Source organism: Cololabis saira, chromosome 5 (assembly GCF_033807715.1).
Source record: "Cololabis saira isolate AMF1-May2022 chromosome 5, fColSai1.1, whole genome shotgun sequence".
In the NCBI taxonomy this organism is placed as follows: Eukaryota; Metazoa; Chordata; class Actinopteri; order Beloniformes; family Belonidae; genus Cololabis; species Cololabis saira.
The window spans coordinates 47333013-47354373 of NC_084591.1; the positions used below are offsets into that span (position 1 = coordinate 47333013).

The window sequence follows — 21361 nt, forward strand, 5'->3', positions numbered from 1 at the left end:
AGAACCATGGCCTCGGTCTTGGAGGTGCTGATTCTCATCCCTGCCGCGTCGCACTCGGCTGCAAACCACCCCAACACATGCTGGAGGTCCCGGTCTGATGAAGCCAACAGGACAACATCATCTGCAAAAAACAGAGATGAAATCCTGAGGTCCCCAAACCGGATCCCCTCCGGCCCCTGGCTGCGCCTAGAAATCCTGTCCATAAAAATTATGAACAGGACCGGTGACAAAGGGCAGCCCTGCCGGAGTCCAACATGCACTGGGAACAAGTCTGACTTACTGCCGGCAATGCGAACCAGACTCCTGCTTCGATCATACAGAGACCGGACAGCCCTTAATAGAGGGCCCCGGACTCCATACTCACTCAGCACCCCCCACAGAATGGCACGAGGGACACGGTCAAATGCCTTCTCCAGATCCACAAAACACATGTAGACTGGTTGGGCAAATTCCCATGAACCCTCGAGCACCCTGCGGAGGGTATAGAGCTGGTCCCGTGTTCCACGACCGGGACGTCATTATATATATATTGTAGCAGGGTGGATGCTACGGGGGCCCGACCGAAGGATGGAGAGGACACGGAGTTTTGTGCAGACCCTTTTATTTGCTCAGATCACCCACACGTGAACAATCACCTTCAGCCAGCAGACCAGCAGCACCTCACGATCAGCAGCTCCAGTCTCCCACCTCCCCAGCTGCAGTCTCCCAGTCCTTATCAAGGCTGGCAGGCTGATGGGACACACCTGTTTCCCATCCACCTGAGTGGCTGCAGCTACTCCACTCTGCCACACACCCCCAACGACAAACTCGAGCCGGGGTCCGTCTGGCCGAGCATACTCCCCCCCCCCCCGCCCCCTCGGAGCGGGAGAGGAACCCTCCGGGCTTCCCGGTCGGGGGGTCGTCCCCGGCGTCGGCCTGAGCAGTCGGCCCGGTCGCCGTGGACGACGCTCTCCTGGCCGGGCCCGTGGTGGCCTCGGGCCACACGGTGCGCCCCGGACCGCCTCCTCCGTGGCGTAGTCCTGCGCCAGCTGCCGGTCCGCCTCCGGGACCGCCTCCTCCTCCTCCTCCTCCTCCTCCGCAACGCAGCCCTGCCCTGGCTGGTGGTCCGCCTCCATCCCCGCCGTCGCTGATGGCGGCTGCGCCTCCGCAGCTGCCTCCCCAGCCAACTCCGCCTCCAACTCCCCCTCCGTCTCCGCCGCTGACTCCATCCCCGGAGCCGTCGCCTGGCGGCCCGCAGCTTCTGCCTCACGGCCTCTCAGCTGCGGCGCCACCAGCGCTGCCGCGGCGAACCTCAGACGGGGTGCAGGGATGGGTCGCTCCGCGGGTCCCGCCGCCTCGGGAGCCGTCGCTTGGCGGCCCGCAGCTTCTGCCTCGCGGCCTCTCAGCTGCGGCGCCGCCAGCTCCTCCCGCGTTGCTGCGGCGGCCCTCAGACGGGGTGCAGGGGTGGGTCGCCCCACAGCCACCAGGGCTTCTATGGCGGCCAGCTGCCGCTAGCCCTGGTCCCGGAAGGCGGCCGCCATGCCCGCCATGGCCCGGGCGTGCGTGTCCAGGGCCCGCTCCGTGCCTCTCTCGTCCATTCTTCGGGCCCCACGTTGGGCGCCAGATGTAGCAGGGTGGATGCTACGGGGGCCCGACCGAAGGATGGAGAGGACACGGAGTTTTGTGCAGACCCTTTTATTTGCTCAGATCACCCACACGTGAACAATCACCTTCAGCCAGCAGACCAGCAGCACCTCACGATCAGCAGCTCCAGTCTCCCACCTCCCCAGCTGCAGTCTCCCAGTCCTTATCAAGGCTGGCAGGCTGATGGGACACACCTGTTTCCCATCCACCTGAGTGGCTGCAGCTACTCCACTCTGCCACATATATATATATATATATATATATATATATATATATATATATATATATATATATATATATATATATATATATATATATATATATAAAAAATCTGTGTCCCTTTAGGGGCTACGTAGAGCCGCTCATTTGTTCTGTCCTCAGTCACTCTCCAGTTGTCGCGGTGGGTGACGAGGAGGTTCCCGGCGTGTCCTGGCACTGCAGCAGCAGCAGCAGAGTCCTGACTGACGCTGAGCTTCAAACACAGAGGGACACGATCAGCACTATTTTATTATATCTCTGATATGTGATGACATTATTAAGAGTATGACATGAATCTGGCTTCATTTCACCACCTCACCGCCTGCGTCGCCAGTTCCCCATATCTTAAGACTGTTCCTACGGGAGAGTCAGGGTTGGCATAGGGATACGCACATTTTTCGGTTAGTTTTTTTTTTTTAAATCCCAACCTTTGCGTAGAAGGTGGCTCGCACATCTTTCAAGCCCTGTTTTGTGCGCAAGCAAGCTTTATAAATGAGGCCCCAGCACAGTATTTTGAGAAATAAATAACGATCGATCCATACAACCCACCAGTTGCAGGATCGAGGAAAGGCCCCGAGGCACTGCTATTTCTACTATACTGTACGTCAACATAGTCTGATTTTGAGCAAGTTAATGGTGCTTTCCAGCACTCTTTAAAAAGTGCATGACTAGTTAGCAGACTAACTGTGAAGTCAATGTATTTTCTAATGCTGGTAACAATCCCAGAACAGACTGGCTTCATGCAGTATCTCTGTGGCAGAGTGGAGGAGCTGCAGCCACTCAGGCTGACGGGACACAGGTGTGGCCCGTCAACCTCTCCACCCTGCCAGCCTTATAAGAGGGTCAGACTGAAGCTGAAGCTGCTGAGTGATGCGGTGCTTGTGCACGTGTGGGTGTTTGCTAATAAAAGGGATTCTGCACTAAACTCTGTGTCCTCTCTATCCTGTCGGTCGGGCCCCGTGGCACTCGCCGTGCTACACTGGCGCCCAACGTGGGGCCCGACGGGATGGAGAAGGGAGGCACGGAGCGGGCCCTGGAGGCGTTCGCCCATGCCATGGCGGACCTGGCAGCCGTGCTTCAGAGCCAGGGGGAGCGGCAGCACGCAGCGCTAGAAGCGCTGGTGGCCGCGGAGCGACCCACCCCTGCGCCACGCTTGAGGTTCGCCGCAGCAGCGCGGGAGGAGCTGGCGGCGCCGCAGCTGAGAGGCCGGGAGGCAGAAGCTGCGGGCCGTCAAGCGACGGGGGTGTGTGGCAGAGTGGAGGAGCTGCAGCCACTCAGGCTGACGGGACACAGGTGTGGCCCGTCAACCTCTCCACCCTGCCAGCCTTATAAGAGGGTCAGACTGAAGCTGAAGCTGCTGAGTGATGCGGTGCTCGTGCACGTGTGGGTGTTTGCTAATAAAAGGGATTCTGCACTAAACTCCGTGTCCTCTCTATCCTGTCGGTCGGGCCCCGTGGCACTCGCCATGCTACAATCTCCTTCCTGTCTTTTTCACATTAGAAATGCAAAAACAAGAAATCCCATAGTAAATTTTGCGTTAAACGTTGCGTGAACTGCTACTGTATGTTAGTCCTTCATACGGCAGTGTTGGTTGGCGTAACAAACATTAACCATGCTTGAGAACAACCTCACACGAATGACAACAATGAACCCTGTGTCAAACTGGAACCTCCAAACATGATAAGAGTGGCTCCTGAAGAAAACATGCCTCTTTCTAATTTTCAGACCAGTTCATGCTTCTTCCAAAAAACTTTAAAATGTCACATGTCTGACTTGTTTAACTTTCAGTTAGTCAATGCCTGACTGAGAGCAGAAATGTACAACTAATGCTGTGTGTGTTTTGAGTGCAACAGGCTTAACTAATAACTGAATACTCAGCTCAAAGCACATGATGCATCCTCCTCATTAGAATTGATACAGATATCAATTTATATTTGTCAAGAATTGCTTTCTTGTATGTGTTTTTAAACTGTATAAAGTTAGTGCTTCGTTTGATTTCATCATCCAGACCATTCCACAAAGTTACCCCACAGACTGATATGCACATGCTTTTAAGAGTAGTACGTATACATGGTTGTTTAAAATTTAATTTTCCTCTTAGATTATATTGTCCTTCTTTACTTTGAAACATTTTTTGAATGTTTTCAGGCAGTGCATTATTTCTTGCTTTGAACATTATTATTGCTGTTCTAATTTTCACTAGGTCCACAAATTTCAAAGTCTGTAATTTAAGGAATAGAGGATTGGTGTGATGGAGATACCTAGCATGATTTATTATCCTTACTAGGGATGGGCGGTATGGACTAAAACATGTATCACGATAATTTCTGGCATTTATCCTGATAACGATAAAAATGACGATAAAAAAAATTCCAATTCAACTCCACCAAAACACTGCTCTAAAAGAATACTAAATGCTACTAAACTACACCAATTAAGTTATTTCTTTCTTTCTTTCTTTCTTTCTTTCTTTCTTTCTTTCTTTCTTTCTTTCTTTCTTTCTTTCTTTCTTTCTTTCTTTCTTTCTTTCTTTCTTTCTTTCTTTATTTCTTTCTTTCTTTCTTTCTTTCTTTCTTCACGAGTAGGTAAGGGGACTTTAATTCATCATTAGTGGATTTGGAAAGTAAAACGTGTACAGGATCGTGTTTTAGCGGGCATAGCGTCCCTCCCCGGGGAGGGTTCGCCGCCGTCTATCAGGCATGGTGTCAGGGTGGTGGCTGCTCCACACTACACCGTGGAGCAGGTTCTCCTGGCTGTGGGAGAACAGGTTGGTCATGAGAACATCACGTACGGCTCTAGGATGAATACGGCCGTGGTGGCGTTTCTCCGTGAGGAGCGCCTGGTTCATGGGTTGGTCGGAAAGGGCGTTGTGCTGGATGATCTGTACGTCGCTGTGTCACCGCTGTTTGTTCCATCTGCACGGGTCACTGTGTCGGGCGTGCCCCCCTTCATCCCCAATGAACTACTGGAAAAAGAGCTGGTCCGCTTTGGAAAGTTCGCCAGCGGTTTTAAGACTGTTCGGCTCGGCTGTAAAGACGCCAAGCTGCAGCACGTTCAGTCTCTGCGGAGACAGGCGTTCATGTTTCTGAACGATCCTGCTCAAAACTTGGAGGTATCCTTCAAAGTTAAATATGAAAATGGGTTTTATACTGTTTATGCAAGCTCTGGCAGTATGAAATGTTTTGAGTGCGGTGATATCGGTCATAAACGCTCAGCATGCCCGCACAAGGAGCGGGCTGCTCCGGGCAGCGGCACAGGTGAGCAGCAGCGGGCTGCAGGTGAGCAGCAGCGGGTTGCAGGTGAACACCGGGCTGCAGGTGAACACCAGGCTGCAGGTGAGCAGCAGCGGGTTGCAGGTGAACACCGGGCTGCAGGTGAACACCAGGCTACAGGTGAGCAGCAGCAGGCTGCGGGTGAGCAGCAGCGGGTTGCAGGTGAACACCGGGCTGCGGGTGAACACCAGGCTACAGGAGAGCAGCAGCGGGCTGCGGGTGGACACCAGGCTGCAGGTAGCGCTTTCATCGAGCCCCCGCGGGCCGTACAGCCTGAGGCTGAGACAGAGGTGACCAGCGCCCCGCACTGTAGTGCGGTGAATGATGAGACCACGGCGCAGGACAGTCGTGAGAGGAAGGGCAGTCGGTCTGATGATACAGAGAAGCATGCAGAGGTAGATGAAGGCAGTGAACAGGCAGAAGGAGGGCGGGTTGACACTCAGGTAACAGAGGCTGGAAACCAAAGTGGACAGGCTGATGAGACAAACACTGTGAATGAGGAAGAGGAAATGTTGGAGGATGACTCCATTTCACAGTTCTCAGACACATTGTCACAGGATGATCAGACTTTATATTCATTACACGAGATCAATCTTTTCCTGGATGAAACGTATGGCAGGCAGTCTGTTGAATTAACAGACTTTTTCCCTGATGTCGATCGGTTCATAAACTCTGTTTTAAAACTAAAGAAAAAGGCCAGTGATGAACTAAGCAAACAAAAAATGTTTCGACTGAAAAAGTTATTGACAAAACTGAGGAAAGAAAAGCGGGGAAAGGCTCCTCTCAAAATGTAAAAAAAAAAATGGGTGAAGCACACAGGGTGATTCTCTTGCAAGGGTCTCACTGTTCTGTTCTTCTTACTCTCTCTTTTATTCATGGAGGGTCTTATAGTAGGAACTCTTAATGTGAATGGGGGGAGGGATAGGAATAAGCAGGCAGCGTTAGCTGAGCTGAGCAGAACTAAACGAATAGATGTTTTACTTCTGCAGGAGACGCATAGTACCTCAGATAACGAGGTAGACTGGGGGATGAGATGGAGAGGGCAGCTCTTTTTTAGTCACGGCACTAACATCAGTGCAGGTGTAGCAGTTTGGTTCTCACAGCGTCTGAACCTGACAAATGTTTCCGAGTGTGAAGTGGAGCAGGGCAGGGTTCAGGTAGTCCAAGCGACAATCAGGGACATACCCTTCATATTCATCAACGTATATGCTCACAACTCTGGTGCTGACCGCCCGAGACTGTTTCGTCGGCTAAACGACAAACTGAAACAGTTTAATAGTAGGTCAGTCATAGTGGTCGGAGGAGACTGGAACTGTACCACACATCCGTCAGTAGATAGGAACACGGGAGAGTCTCATCCAGCATCAGCTTCCTTTCTGAACAGTGTGGTGGCAGAAAATGACCTCACAGATGTTTGGAGGAAGTTTAATCCGTCAGTCAGACAGTATACGTGGGTGAAAGTGACCGAAGGGAGTGTAAAGGCTGCCAGATTGGACAGGATCTATATAAACCAAACTTATAACAACAGGCTAATTAAGTCCATAATATCACCAGTTGGTTTTTCAGATCATCACCTAGTGACATCAGATATCTCATTACTGACTCCCCGCCAGCGCTGGCCCTACTGGCATTTTAATGTAAGGTTGACTGAGGATGAGGCCTTCTGCCAGTCTTTCTCTGACTTCTGGAGTCAATGGAGGCTGGAAAAAGATTATTTTGATAACTTGGCACAGTGGTGGGAGGTTGGGAAAGCACAGGTCAGATGTTTTTGTCAACAGTACGCGACAAATGCAGGAGCTGTAGAACGAAACTCCATTGAAGACCTAGAAAAAGAGATCAGGTTACTGGAAGATGGAGTAATCAGTGGGGCAGACGGCAATAACAGGACTCTAGAAGGCAGGAAGAACACATTAGGTAGATTTTTGCATGAAAAGGCAAAGGGTGCTCTGATCAGAACTCGGATGACCACGATTAAAGAGATAGATGCTCCAACTCGGTTCTTCTTTAAGTTAGAGAAGAAAGTTAGAGAGAATAACCAGATGATGCATCTTAAGCCTCCTGATGGGTCTGTAACAGCTGATCCAGCAGAAATGAGGAGGCTGGCCATAGATTTTTACACCAATCTGTTCAGTGCTGGTAGCTGTAATCCAGATTCCATGGCTAGGATCCTAGAAGGACTACCCCAGCTGGATGAAGTGATGGCTGCCTCGCTGGAGAACACCATCACCTTCGACGAGGTGTCAGCAGCGGTCCAGCAGCTCAACTGTGGTCGGTCGTCTGGGATTGATGGTCTTCCATCTGAGTTCTAAGCGTTTCTGGAGGCTTGTGGGGACGGACTTTGCTGAAGTTGTTCAGTACTGTCTGGACTCTGAAACTCTGCCTCTGAGCTGCACAAGAGCAGTACTGACCCTGCTACCCAAGAAAGGAGATCTTGGCCTACTGAAAAACTGGAGGCCTGTTTCGCTGCTGTGCACTGACTATAAGATCATAGCAAAATGCCTCTCCAACAGGCTAAAAGACTGCATGTACAGTATTGTGCACTTCAGCCAGACATACTGTGTTCCTGGACGAACAATTAAGGACAACCTGTTTCTGCTGAGGGACATTATTGACCTTTCCAGGTTTCAGCAGCTGGATGTCGCTCTTTTTTCCATCGACCAAGAAAAGGCATTTGATAGAGTTGACCACTCTTATTTGTTTAACACTTGGAATTTTTGGGTTTGGGGAAAAATATGTGTCCTGGATCAAGCTTTTATACTCAGGAGCAACCGTACTGTTGAAGGTGGGCGGAGGACTCAGCAGACCTGTCCCTGTACAGAGGGGTATTAGGCAGGGATGTCCCCTCTCTGGGATGCTCTATGCTCTGGCGATTAAACCTATCGGCATATGCTGATGATGTCACTGTGCTGGTAACTGGACCAAATGACATCCAAGTCCTTAAAGAAAAATTGGCGCTGTATGAAGAGTCTTCTTCTGCAAAGGTCAACTGGTCTAAATGTGAGGGTTTACTGCTAGGAGAGTGGACCAACAAGGAGCAGCCAACATTGCCAGCTGGGCTGCAGTGCAGCAAAGAGGGGATGAAGTGTCTGGGAGTTTTCCTGGGGAACGAGACTTTCCGGAATAGGAATTGGGAGGGTCTAATTGAAAAGATCAGTCCCCGATTGTCTCGATGGACTTGGGTCCAGCCCCATCTGTCTTATAGGGGGAGGGTCTTGGTCGTCAACAACTTGGCTGCCTCGATGCTTTGGCACCGGTTTATAGTTGTGGAACCTCCAGGAGCATTAATTTAAAGACATACAGCGGGGAGGATACCACTGGACCAGAGCTGCGGTGCTGTTTTTACCTGTGTCAGAGGGAGGCCAGGGATTGGTCGACCTGCGCAGTCGAATAACATCTTTTCGCCTTCAAACAGCCCAGCGATTTCTTTATCATAAGCAGCAGCTCTGGACTGAGACTGCCTCCGTAGTGCTACGCAGAGTGGAGAGCTTGAACTATGATAAAGATCTGTTTCTCCTGGACTTTGCTGGCATGGATGTGTCACGGACCTCTGTCTTCTATCAGTCTGTCCTCCATGCTTGGAAAACGGTCCTGAGACCTAAGAGAGACTGTGTTCAGGTGTATGGGAGTGTTGAAGAGGAGCCATTATTCCATAACCCACTTGTACGGAGTAGGATACTTGGGTCTGCTAATCTACGGAGAGTCCTTACAACAGCAGGGATGACGAAGATAGCGGATCTGAGGGCAGCAGGAAAGTGGAAGACTGCCGCCAGGCTGAGTCATGAAACTGGCCTTAACTCTCTGCGCCTGCTGGGAAAGCTGGTGGAAGAAGTGCTGGATGGTCTTCCTGGTCTTTTTCGAGAGGCGTTGGGGAACAGTGCTGTAGAAGATCGAGCACTGTTGTCGGCTGAGTTTCCACCACTGTCCATCAGCGCAGCAGGAGGAGGAAGGTGGAACTTTACTGTCCTTTCGTACACCGGAACTGTCAGCCTTCTCTGAAGCGTCCAAAAAGAGTCTGTGTGCAGTGACTGTGAAGGTTCTCAACAGAACATCTTTGGCTGGTGTCCGGGAGTCGAGGTGGTCTGGTGTGTTGGCGCCTGGGTCTTCTCCCAGAGGCAGCTGGAGGTCCGTGTACAAACCTCCCATAGAGAAACGCTGTGCGGATCTCCAGTGGAGGGTGGTGCACGGGGCTGTGGCCACAAACAGATATGTGGCACATGTAGATCCTAGAGCAGGGAGTCATTGTGTTTTCTGCCAAGTTGAGGAAACATTGCAGCACCTTTGGCTCTCTTGCCCCAGATTGGTTCCCCTCTTTGCTTTGCTGCGGCAATGGTTAGGTGGTTTGGGGCAGGTTTTAGATGACAGGCTGTTTATTTTTGGTCCTAGCTGGCTATATGGCTCACAAGGAGGAACAGAACAAAAGAGACAGGATCTACAGATGTTGACCTAATGTTTAGAGGTTTGGTGGCTGCACGTATAAGGACGGAGTTTATATATTTTAAAATGGTGTCCAATCTAAAGGAATTTTTCTGTATTTGGGGTGCTGGAACTGTACTGTGCAATGTGGTGGATGAAGTTCTCAGTCTCAGGTTTTAACACACATGCACGCACGCACAAGGTATGTTTTTTAGGCTAATAGTTCTGTGATTTTTAAGATGTATGTTTGTAAGTGGAAATTGACCAATAAAGTGGTGTTTAAAGGTCAAAGGTCTTTCTTTCTTTTTCTTTCTTTCTTTCTTTCTTTCTTTCTTTCTTTCTTTCTTTCTTTCTTTCTTTCTTTCTTTCTTTCTTTCTTTCTTTCTTTCTTTCTTTCTTTCTTTCTTTCTTTCTTTCTTTCTTTCTTTCTTTCTGGCTCATTTCTTTCTTTCTTTCTTTCTTTCTTTCTTTCTTTCTTTCTGGCTCATTTCTTTCTTTCTTTCTTTCTTTCTTTCTTTCTTTCTGGCTCATTTCTTTCTGGCTCATTTCTTTCTTTCTTTCTTTCTTTCTTTCTTTCTTTCTTTCTTTCTTTCTTTCTTTCTTTCTTTCTTTCTTTCTTTCTTTCTTTCTTTCTTTCTTTCTTTCTTTCTGGCTCCTTCCTTCCTTCCTTCCTTCCTTCCTTCCTTCCTTCCTTCCTTCCTTCCTTCCTTCCTTCCTTCCTTCCTTCCTTCCTTCCTTCCTTCCATAAATCAGCTTTACACAAAAATGTCATCAAAGAGAATTTATCGTTTTTACTGCGAGATGACAAATTCTTACCGTGGGAAATTTTTTTGACGGTTTATCGTGAACGGTAAAATATCGCCCATTCCTAATCCTTACTGCTCTTTTTTGCATTGTGCATATCCTTTGTAAGGCACTCTTGTAGGTATTACCCCAGATTTCAACACAATAGATCAGATATGGTAATATGAGCACAGTACAGATGGTGTAGTGTTGTTTGGTTCAAGATGTGTCTACATTTACTCAGCACTCCAATACTCTTTGCCACCTTAGAACACAGATACTTAATGTGAAGAGGATCTTCACGGTTTTCCCTTTGTCTTCCATTTTATGACACATTCTTTTGTACAATCATCTCCAGAGGCTCCAGAACAGTCCCAACAACAGTACCAGCCTGATTTATCAGTTTGTTCAGTTTCTTTAAGCTGCTGGCTCTGATTCTACTTCCCTAACACCTGATCGCAGATGAGATTGCACTCTCCACAACAGACTTGTTACATCTCCAGTCCAGTCTTCTGTCCATGTGAATACCGAGGTACTTATACTCCATCACTTCCACCTCTTCTCCCATAATGGAAAAAAAAACTATTCAACTTATTCCTTCTCCTCCTAAAATCCACAATCATCTGCACAATCGGAAGTAAAAGCACGCATACGCTGCAGTTTTTTCTCTTCAATGCAAAGCACTATTATTGCAAAATAATGCGGAAAGTCCTTAGTTTGAGAAATGTTCAGTCAGATAATAGTGAAGTGAGTCTGAACGGAGCTTTGAACTTCAACTATAACAAGAACAATGGAAGAGAAGAGCAAAGACTACTTTAAGATAAAGTTTTGTTTTAATTTCAGACTCCTCGACTGCTTTACTGAAGTGTTCTCATCGTAGAGAGCTCAAAGACACAGAGATAAACAAGAAGACATTATTAAACAAACACGTTTCTACAGTTGGCTTTACTTTTCTCTGTTTGTCTTATAGAAATGATTTCGATTCTCAGTGCACTTCCTTTAAGAGTAATTAAAATAGAAAATGAAATGAACCCATATAGGAACTGGGATTCTTATATTTTAGTACTCACAACTGCAGAGAGGGCAACGAAAGTCAAGGGTCTTGAAACAGGGGAGTCAAACTAGGTCATATCATCATGTTACAGAGAAATCTACACTGTTTTAGGTTACTGTATCATTATTTACCCCGATAGTACTTTGTGGTTGGTTACTGGTAAAAAAAAAGAGGATCTGCACACTTGGACCAATGCAAGTATCTTTAATAAACCAAGCTTTTGGTCAGAAGACCTTAATCAGGGTAATAGTCAGCACATGAGTTCAATCAGAATCAGAATCAGAAAAAGCTTTATTGCCAAGTCAGACATAAATCAGACGAGATAACTTGACTCTGGTTCACACCGATGACACCATTAATACGGACGCCATTTTTAGAGGAAGGGTGACACTGGGATGGAGGGAGAGGGAAAAAAAGGCATCTTCACACTGTGTATTCATACCTAGTGTCAAAGTGCAAAAAAACACCTCACTCTTGAAAAAAAGTCGTTCGGACCCCCCCACATTTGCTAGTCCAGCGTGTTTTCATTGCTTCACAATCAAATCCGTTCCACTTTATGAGTAGGAGATTACCCATATCTACAGAAATCCACTCCGTGTTTTACTTCTGTTTTTTAACACGGCAGCAGCAGCAGCATCATTCAAAAACGCCTTGTGCTGCCACACCTCAAGAAGATCACCGACCCACTACTGGATCCCCTGCAGTTCCTACAGAGCCAACAGGTCTGTAGATGATGCTGTAAACATGGCCCTGCACTTTATCCTCCAGGACCTGGACTCCACAGGAACCTACGCCAGGATCCTGTTCCTGGACTTCAGCTCTGCTTTTAACACCATCATCCCATCTCTGCTCCAGGACAAGCTCTCCCAGCTGAACATGCCTGACTCCACCTGCAGGTGGATCACTGACTTCCTGTCTGACAGGAAGCAGTGGGTGAAGCTGGGGAAACATGTCTCTGACCCTCGGACCATCAGTACCGGATCCCCTCAAGGCTGCGTTCTCTCTCTTCTACTCTTCTCCCTGTACACCAACAGCTGCACCTCCAGTCATCAGTCCGTCAAGCTCCTGAAGTTTGCGGACGACACCACCCTCATTGGACTCATCTCTGATGGTGATGAGTCCGCCTACAGGTGGGAGGTGGACCAGCTGGTGACCTGGTGCGGCCAGAACAACCTAGAGCTCAACGCTCTAAAGACAGTGGAGATGATGGTGGACTACAGGAGGAACGCAGCCCCACCGGCCCCCCTCACCCTGTGTGACTCCCCAGCAGACACGGTGGAGTCCTACCGCTTGTTTTACACGGCCATCATTGAGTCCATCCTCATCTCCTCCATCACCATCTGGTACGCTGCTGCCACTGTGAAGGACAGGAGCAGCTTCAGCGTATCATCCGCTCTGCAGAGAAGGTGATTGGCTGCAATCTTCCATCTCTGCAGGACCTGCACGCCTCCAGGACCCTGAAGGTGCAGGAAAGATTGCAGCAGACCCTCCCACCCCGGACACAAACTGTTCCAGACTCTTCCCTCTGGCAGGAGGCTGCGCTCCATCAACACCAAAACCTTGCGCCACAAGAACAGTTTTTTCCCGTCTGCAGCTGTCCTCGTCAACAAGGCCCCGGTCCCCCCTCTCCCCCGTCTACCACGGACTGCCCCCCCATCCCACTCTACGTTACATTAACGTAAAAATTCCAACCCCGTAACATTTGTACAGACTCACATCCGGCACTTAAAAAAACCCATATTGTACATTTATGTTTATATTGTTCATTTCTGTTTATACATTTTATCTGTCATCTGTCATCCTACGTCACTTTTTGTAAAGATTCATATCCGGCACTTTTTAATCCTCATATTGTACATTTCTGTTTATTTCTGTTTATACATTTTACTTTATTCTATCTCTTATTTTATCTCCATATACTTGTTTGCTTTTATATTTTTATTTTTACTTTTACTGTATTGCACCAATCACCACAACAAATTCCTTGTGTGTGTTAACAAACTTGGCAATAAACCCCCTTTCTGATTCTGATTCTGATTCTGATTCAGAAAAGCGTCCAACTTCGTCGAGAGCTGGAAGAAGAGATTGAACAGTCTTATGTGGTTCATCAAGGCAATCAGCAGCACCTGTGCTGCACCACTCCCACCAAGATGGGAAATGTAGTTCAGAAGCAGGAAATGTAGTCCTCTCACTTGCACAGGTTTGCAATACAGAGTAAATCAAACATGGATACGTGTGTATAGTATGTGCAAGTCTGTGAATGCAGAAGATAGAAACTGCTGAGCGGGAGGCAGGGTTTGATTTGTGTTCGTTCAGATTGATCCTGCCTTACTGAAAGCGTAAAATATGAAGCTAATCAGACAAGTGCATGGCAACCAAGTGTGATGTGAGTGTTTGCGTTTCTCACCTGAAGCAGTGTTGATGGTCCGGATGGCCTCCCTGGCACTCACTCTGTTGTTAGGAGGGTAGTCAGGGACGGCGTTCTGGTAATGTTTCTCTGGCGCCCGTGGACTTGCTTTGGAGGGTGGATGGCTGAAATATAGAGAAAAAAAAGAGAGGTTAAGAAAAAAATAGTTCAGATGGAAATAAAGGAAGGACAAGAAAAACTGCACTGCAAAAACCCCAAATATTAACAAGAATATTTGTCTTATTTCTAGTTAAAATGTCTCATTTTTAGTCAAAGAAAATCTCATTACACTTAAAACAAGACTCATCGCTGGAATAAAACAATAATTTTCACCTGTTTCAAGTAGATTTTCACTTAAAATAAGTAGAAAAATCTGCCAGTGGAACAAGCTTTTTTTGCTTGTAATAAGAAGATAAATCTTGTTCCACTGGCAGATTTTTCTACTTATTTCAAGTGAAAATTTACTTGAAACAGGTGAAAATTGTCAAATAAGTTATTTTTCTGGTAATGACTCTTGTTTTAAGTGTAATCAGATTTTTTGACTAATAATGAGACATTTTAACTAGAAATAAGACAAATATTCCCGGTAAAATTTTGAGTTTTTGCAATGTGAAGAAAGAATAAAGAAAATTTCCTGGATTTCAAGCAATGAGTTAAAGAGGCATCGCAGATGGAAATAAGGGATGATGGTGAAATAAAAGGAGATGAAAATTGGTTCGACTGATAGTTTAATCAAGAAATATGTATGCGTTAAACACTGCCTGCTTTTCATTACAGCTGCTGACAGTCTGAGTTTTACACATTATCTCATGACACATGCACAAACACACACACTAGCACATTCTCCATTTCAAACATATCAGCCGGTGATCTGTCTCACCCTGACTGGCTGTGTTGCTCGTCAATCGCATCCACAGCACTCTCTACGGAGCTCAGGAGAGACTGGATCTGATTGGCTGATTCCTTCAGAAGAAAACGGGTCACAAATTGCTCCACGTTGGTTCCCCTCTCATACACCTGCGAGAAAAATGGACAAAGGAAAAAACTGATAAGTTATTCTGACCAACTCAAAAACAGCTATAAAGAATAAAGGGGGATTTCTTTCTCTTTTATCGTTATTTTAGCGAAACAGTATTAAACTGCAGTTTCCCTATTTTTCTGAGAAAAGAATTCAAAGGCCAAATCTTAGTAGTATTACTAAGTATTAACCATGCAGGAATATGAAAAAGCAACTATGTTGTAATTTAGATGTATGCCCTCCAAGTTTTTGCCAAGACACAAATCTTTTCAGGTTTAATACCTAATTTTAGGATGAACAGCAGCATAATACCAAGAGTCACTGGAAGGTATAAAGGTCTGGATAGAAGTCATAGATTCTGTAACGTCAACCGTATTGGAGATGATTTTCACATTTTGTTTGAATGTAAAAATGTAAATATAATGAATCTCAGACAAAAATACTTACCAAAGTATTATACAAACCATCTATGTTTAAATTGATTTTGTTACTTCAATCTAATAAGTTAAATGTTATTTATAAATTAGGCACCTTTTTGAAGAATGTCCTTCCTGTTTAGTGATTTTTATTTTTATTTTGCCAAATTGAGTATTTTAGTTGAATATGTACAGCCTGGGCAGCACGGTGGCTTAGTGGTTAGCACTGTTGCCTCACAGCAAGAAGGTCCCCGGTTCGACTCCCAGGCCCGGCAGGGGCCTTTCTGTGTGGAGTTTGCATGTTGTCCCTGTGCTTGTGTGGGTTTTCTCCGGGTACTCCGGCTTCCTCCCACAGTCCAAAAACATGCATGCTAGGTTAATTGATGATTCTAAAATTGCCCGTAGGTGTGAGCGTAAAGTTCTGAGACAGGGATCCACAGGTGTTCGAGGGAGAGGGGGAGGGTTAGTGGGGGCAGATTCACCTGGTTTACATTCCACCAGGAAGATTGTGACCGGAGCGATCGGCCAAAGACCGCTCTGTCAAGGCCAGATTATAGAATCAACAATTATATTGAAAACAGGCAGCCTCAGTAATTTTCCGTCTGCCTTCAGTCTCTGGTTCATCAATGGCAACTCCAATCAGACGAATTTGTGATTGTGTGGGTTTTCTCCGGGTACTCCGGCTTCCTCCCACAGTCCAAAAACATGCATGCTAGGTTAATTGATGATTCTAAAATTGCCCGTAGGTGTGAGCGTGAGTGTGATTGTGAGCATGGTTTGTGTGTTTCTATGTGGCCCTGTGATGGACTGGTGACCAGGGTGTAACCCCTGCCTCTCACCTAAAATGAGCTGGGATAGGCTCCAGCAGACCCCCGTGACCCCGCAAGGGATAAAGCGGGTAAGATAATGAATGAATGTACAGCCTGCCACTTGCTACAAATGTACAAATGTTTGTGTTCTTGTTCTCCATAACATGTGATCATGGTCGTGAGTTAAAATAAATGATTGATTGATTGATAAATCCACAAATGTAGTGCTGTGTGATCAGTTATGATTTATGTACAAAAATTAACACAGCAGATCAGTTTTCACTCTAAGCTGTCACGACTGCTCCTACTGAACCTCAATAGTCAAAGTTGTTTGTGTGTGGTTCAATGTTCCAATATCTGGAAATGAAATATGATGTTGGAACTATATTGATGAGTTACAAGAAAGATGCCACATGAACAGTTGGCCAGGACCACAGGTCACGAGGGATATGCACACATGAAGAAGATGCAACATCATAACTGAACAACAACATCATATCTGAGCTTTTTTCTTTATTCTTTATTCGGATCCCAATTAGCTTCCGCTCCAGCGGTTGCTAATCTTCCTGGGGTCCACATAAAATCATACAGCACTAAGACAATACAAGCATACAAAAAACATACAAACATCAACTGACCCTTGTCAGCCAAACAAATTTACAAAAAAATTTGTGATCATTGTTTCACATAGCTTAAACGATGCATGTACAGAGGCTCAGACAGAGTATTGATTTTAGTCCTAAATAAAAACGCAAGTGGCGTTAGTCCTGTCGTGTGGTCTCTCTTATTAGTTTCTGTTTGAGTGTTTTTTTAAATAGGTATTTACTTCCGATTTGTTTGATACATTTACATTATATACAAATTCCACCTGTAGATGACTGAGTTTTTGAGTGGATTTTATTTAGGCTTGGGAAGTTCCAGATGACCCATGCTGACCTGTCTAGTTTGGTACCTGTGGGTTGAACCTGTCCCTACCAGCTGATCTGGGAGAAAGTTTGGTTTTCTATCTACAACTGCATTTCGGATAAACATGAGAAGACTAGATGTTATTTTAGCCTCGACAATCAGCCATGCCAGACTGCAGTGCATCTTGGTGACATTAGTTTTAAAAGAGCAGTTAAGAGCTAATCTTGCGGCTCTATTTTGTGCGAGCTGGAGTTTTTTAACCCTTGTGCTGTCTTCGGGTCAAGGAAGGAGGAAGAGAAGAAGGGAGGAAAGAAGGAAGCAAGGAAGAATGAAAAGAAGGAAAGAAAGAAGAAAGGAAGGAAGGAAGGAAGGAAGGAAGGAAGGAAGGAAGGAAGGAAGGAAGGAAGGAAGGAAGGAAGGAAGGAAGGAAGGAAGGAAGGAAGGAAGGAAGGAAGGAAGGAAGGAAGGAAGGAAGGGAGAAAACAAGGAAAGAAGGAAGGAAGGGAGAAAAGAGGAACGGAAGAAGGAAGGAAGGAAGGAAGGAAGGAGGGAAGGAAGGGAGAAAAGAAGGAAGGAATGAAGGAAGGAAGGGAGGAAGGAGGGAAGGAAGGAAGGAAGGAAGGGAGGGAGGGAGAAAAGAAAGAAGGAAGGAAGGAAGGCAGGGAGGAAGAAAAGAAGGAAAGAAGGAAGGAAGGGAGAAAAGAGGAAGGGAAGACGGAAGGAAGGAAGGACGGAAAGAAGGGAGAAAGAAGGAAGGGAGAAAAGAAGGAAGGAAGGGAGGAAGGAAGGAAGGAAGGAAGGAAGGAAGGAAGGAAGGAAGGAAGGAAGGGAGAAAAGAGGAAGGGAAGAAGGAATGAGAGAGCAGGAGGAAAGAAGGAAGGAAGGGAGAAAAGAAGGAAGGAAGGAAGGAAGGAAGGAAGGAAGGAAGGAAGGAAGGAAGGAAGGAAGGAAGGAAGGAAGGAAGGAAGAAAGGAAGGAAGGAAGGAAGGAAGAAGGAAGGAAGAAGGAAGAGAGAGCAGGAGGAAAGAAGGATTGGAGAATGAGGTCATTTTGACCCGAAGACAGCACAAGGGTTAATGTCTTTATTTGCTGCAGAGGACCACACAACCATACAGTACCCCAATTGTGAGAGAACAAGTGCCTGTGTTACCTGGTTTCTAATTGACGGTGTTACATATTGAGAGCATTTACGTGTCATAGCAATCCCCCGCCCCATTTTTACAACAACTGCATCAATATGATCTCACCATGTTAAGCGATCATCAATTATAACGCCAAGTAATTTAATTTTTCTAACTTGCTGTACTGGGGTTCTCCCTATAGATAAATCTAAACGGGTGTCCCCAGCAAGCATCCCTCTAGTGCCAAAGACAAAACTGGAGAGCTTGAACGCACATCACCACCAGCAAGGCCACCAGCGATACATGGCCTTCTGAAGGCCTAGAGGATGTGAAATGTGACAAAACGAATCACCTGGTGTACAGTAGCAGTTGTGATCTTGGAGATGCTTGGGTACAAGATTATCACCAGAAGAAGTAGAGGCTTTAATATCAAAGAAGGCTAGAAACCAAGAGCAAGGCTGCACAGCGAGAGGTATGACAGTAGTCCAAACAGTTGACCGGTACAACAACTGCTTAACAAATACCACAAACTCTCAGTATCTCAGGCAGTGAAATCTGTCCAACAAATGCTCACAGCTTTGGCTACTTGACAGACAAGCAGTGTTGAAGGGGGTAACGGAATACATGTACCGCCGTTACGTATTTACAATACAAATTTTTAATAACTGTATTTAATAAATGTGTTTTAAATTGGGGTATTTAAAATAGTTACTTCCGTAATACTATTTGAATACTTTCATATATTCTGCTTTCCCACCAAAGATAAATAATATAGATTGCTAAATAAATAAATATTTAGAGCAATCGTCTATGTGTTGCGTGCTTTGAATAAATCCTGGTAAATAACCTGCCACCGGGGGTCTAAACACTCCCGGGTAGCAGCTTGCATCGCCACATGTGCATGCGTGTTTAGGCTGGATTCAGACCGAGAGTGGCTGGAGCCACCAGACCGAGTCAATCTAACTCAAGTGATGGAAAAAATGCCTTCAACAGCGAAAAGTAAGTTGTTTTTCTTTTACCGGTATCTGTTGTTGCTTGCGTATAAAGCCCAAAACGGCTTAGCTCCACAATATTTGCAAGACCTGATAGTGCCTTATGTTCCTGGCAGAGCTCTCCGTTCTCGGAGTGCAGGTTTACTCGTAGTTCCCAGAGTATCGAAATGTAGATTTGGAGGGCGGGCGTTCTGCTATCAGGCACCATTACTATGGAACCAACTTCCAATCTGGGTTAAGGAGGCTGACACCACCTCCACCTTCAAAAAACTAAACTTAAAACCTTTCTGTTTAGTAAAGCCAATAGTTAGACTAAACTCTAGTGTGTTAGAGTCAGTAGTCATAGCTGCAGCTATAGAACAAGACTATAATAGTTAGTCTCCAACATAGCTTTGTGGTAGATATGCTGCTATAGGCTTATGCCTCAATTTTCTTTGTCCCAAACAGCTAATAGAGCTGCAGGACATGTTGACCAGCTGTTTCCTCATATGACAGTGTATATATAAAAATATGTCCATCTCTCTCACACATATATCCTGTCTCTGAATTAAGAGAGGCTGAGAAGGAATCGACTCTTGCCTTTCTCCAAGAATAATTGGTGGAACGTCCTTTTAGGAATCAGTAATGTTGGCTGACTCACTCTCGTGGTGCATGTAACAGGGGTTGGCAGCTCTTCCAACAGCAGCTGTGGGACTTGCTGATGCCTGTTGTCCCATTAGCTGTTACAGTAGTCCGTGAAGTAAAGATGAAAGCATGACGTTTTTTCCGCAGTCCTGCTGAGACATCAGTCCTTTAATCCTCAATATGTCCTTTAGTTGATAACAGGCTGACTCATTACTGTCTTCATGTGGCTGTTAAAATCCAGAACTGAAACCAGAACCACACCCAGATTTCTGGCTTAGCTAATTGTTTGTAGCTTCACGGCTTGAAGCTGAGTGTTGATTTTAAATATGTATTTCTTGGCTCCAAACACTATTATTTATGTTTTGTCATCCTTTAAATGAAAGATATTCTGGCAAATCCACTCTTTTATCTGGTCATGCATTTGATTAATGTTTGAATTGGATTATAGTCTCATGTTGAGATGGTTATATATGTCCGTGTGTCATCTGCATAGTTTGGGTAACACATTTTATGCTTTTTCATAGTGTTGTCCCGATCGATCGGGTGGCCGATCGATCGGGCCCGATCACGTCATTTTCAAAAGATCGGGATCGGCCAAAAAAGTATCGGGACATACTGTTATGGCTCGACCGGCTGGTTTCCGACTCCGCGACCCGGTAGCGCTGGGAGCGCGGAGTCGGCGCAGCGGCCAGAAGAGCCGGGCGGCTCTGCTCTGAGCCCCAGCTGCAGCTCAGAGCGGCTCCAGCAGCTCCAGGCCAGTTCGTCTTATTTGTTTGCTTATTGCTCTGTGCCTATGTTTTAACATATATTAATTATTTAATCATTTTATAATTGCATTTAACAATACAGACAGTTGATGTGTGTTTATTGTAAGATTTTGGGCAGCGCCGGCGGCTGAAGAATCGTTTGTGCTGGTGGGGAAGGAAGCGTGACTAACAGAGAGCTAACAGCAGCTAGGCTACGCTCAGATAAACGGTCTGAAAGTTTTAAAAACAAAGAAAAGCTGTCGGAGAAAAGTGACTGTAGTGTTATGTAAATGATTATCCGTCACTCGTAAATCATCTTTTGGTCCACTTTATTGACTCGGTAACAACACAACAGGGATGACGGACTGCTATTTTGCAGGCTGGTGTTACGGTCTAAAGGGTCCGTGTCTGAACAACCACAATTGGTTCCTACGCTCTGCGTGACATCAGCACAACACAGTGACAGAAAACTATAACAGCCACAATGAATATCTGCTGCTATTCATTTCATGCTGTTGAGAATTCTGCACTAAGGTTAAGCCAAAATGTATTTTCATTTTCTTATTGATTGTGAGTTTGACTGGATGTCATTCAACTTTTAAACCTCGTAAGTAAACTACCTCCTTTTGAAGTGAAATTGATTTATTTTTGTTATTTTACTATTCTGAACTTTTTGTTTTAGTTTACAATTTCATGTTTCTACATTTTGTGGCAACAGAGCTGATAAGCTTTGTTTTGATCCAATGATGCAGTCAGTGAAAAAACAAAAATATGTCCATGTTGGAGAGAATGGACAATACAGTTTTTTACTTAATTTACTTTACTTTTTTTTACTTTACTTTTTTACTTAATTCTTTGCCAAAATGTATCTGATTGGGAAAAAGTATCGGAAATGTATCGGGAGCCAAAAAAAGTGATC

The 21361-nt window shown here is 45.8% G+C and overlaps 1 protein-coding gene across 1 annotated transcript in view; it reads right to left on the bottom strand.

Moving 5' to 3' along the window:
- The window catches only part of necab2 (N-terminal EF-hand calcium binding protein 2), a 236510-nt gene that overhangs the window by 75923 nt on the left and 139226 nt on the right, over positions 1-21361 (bottom strand). Inside the window, exons 6-7 of the mRNA XM_061722310.1 lie at positions 14691-14827; positions 13811-13935 (exon numbers count right to left, since the gene is read on the bottom strand). Coding sequence (XP_061578294.1) covers positions 13811-13935; positions 14691-14827 — 262 coding nt within the window. The remainder of the gene's footprint in view (positions 1-13810; positions 13936-14690; positions 14828-21361) is intronic.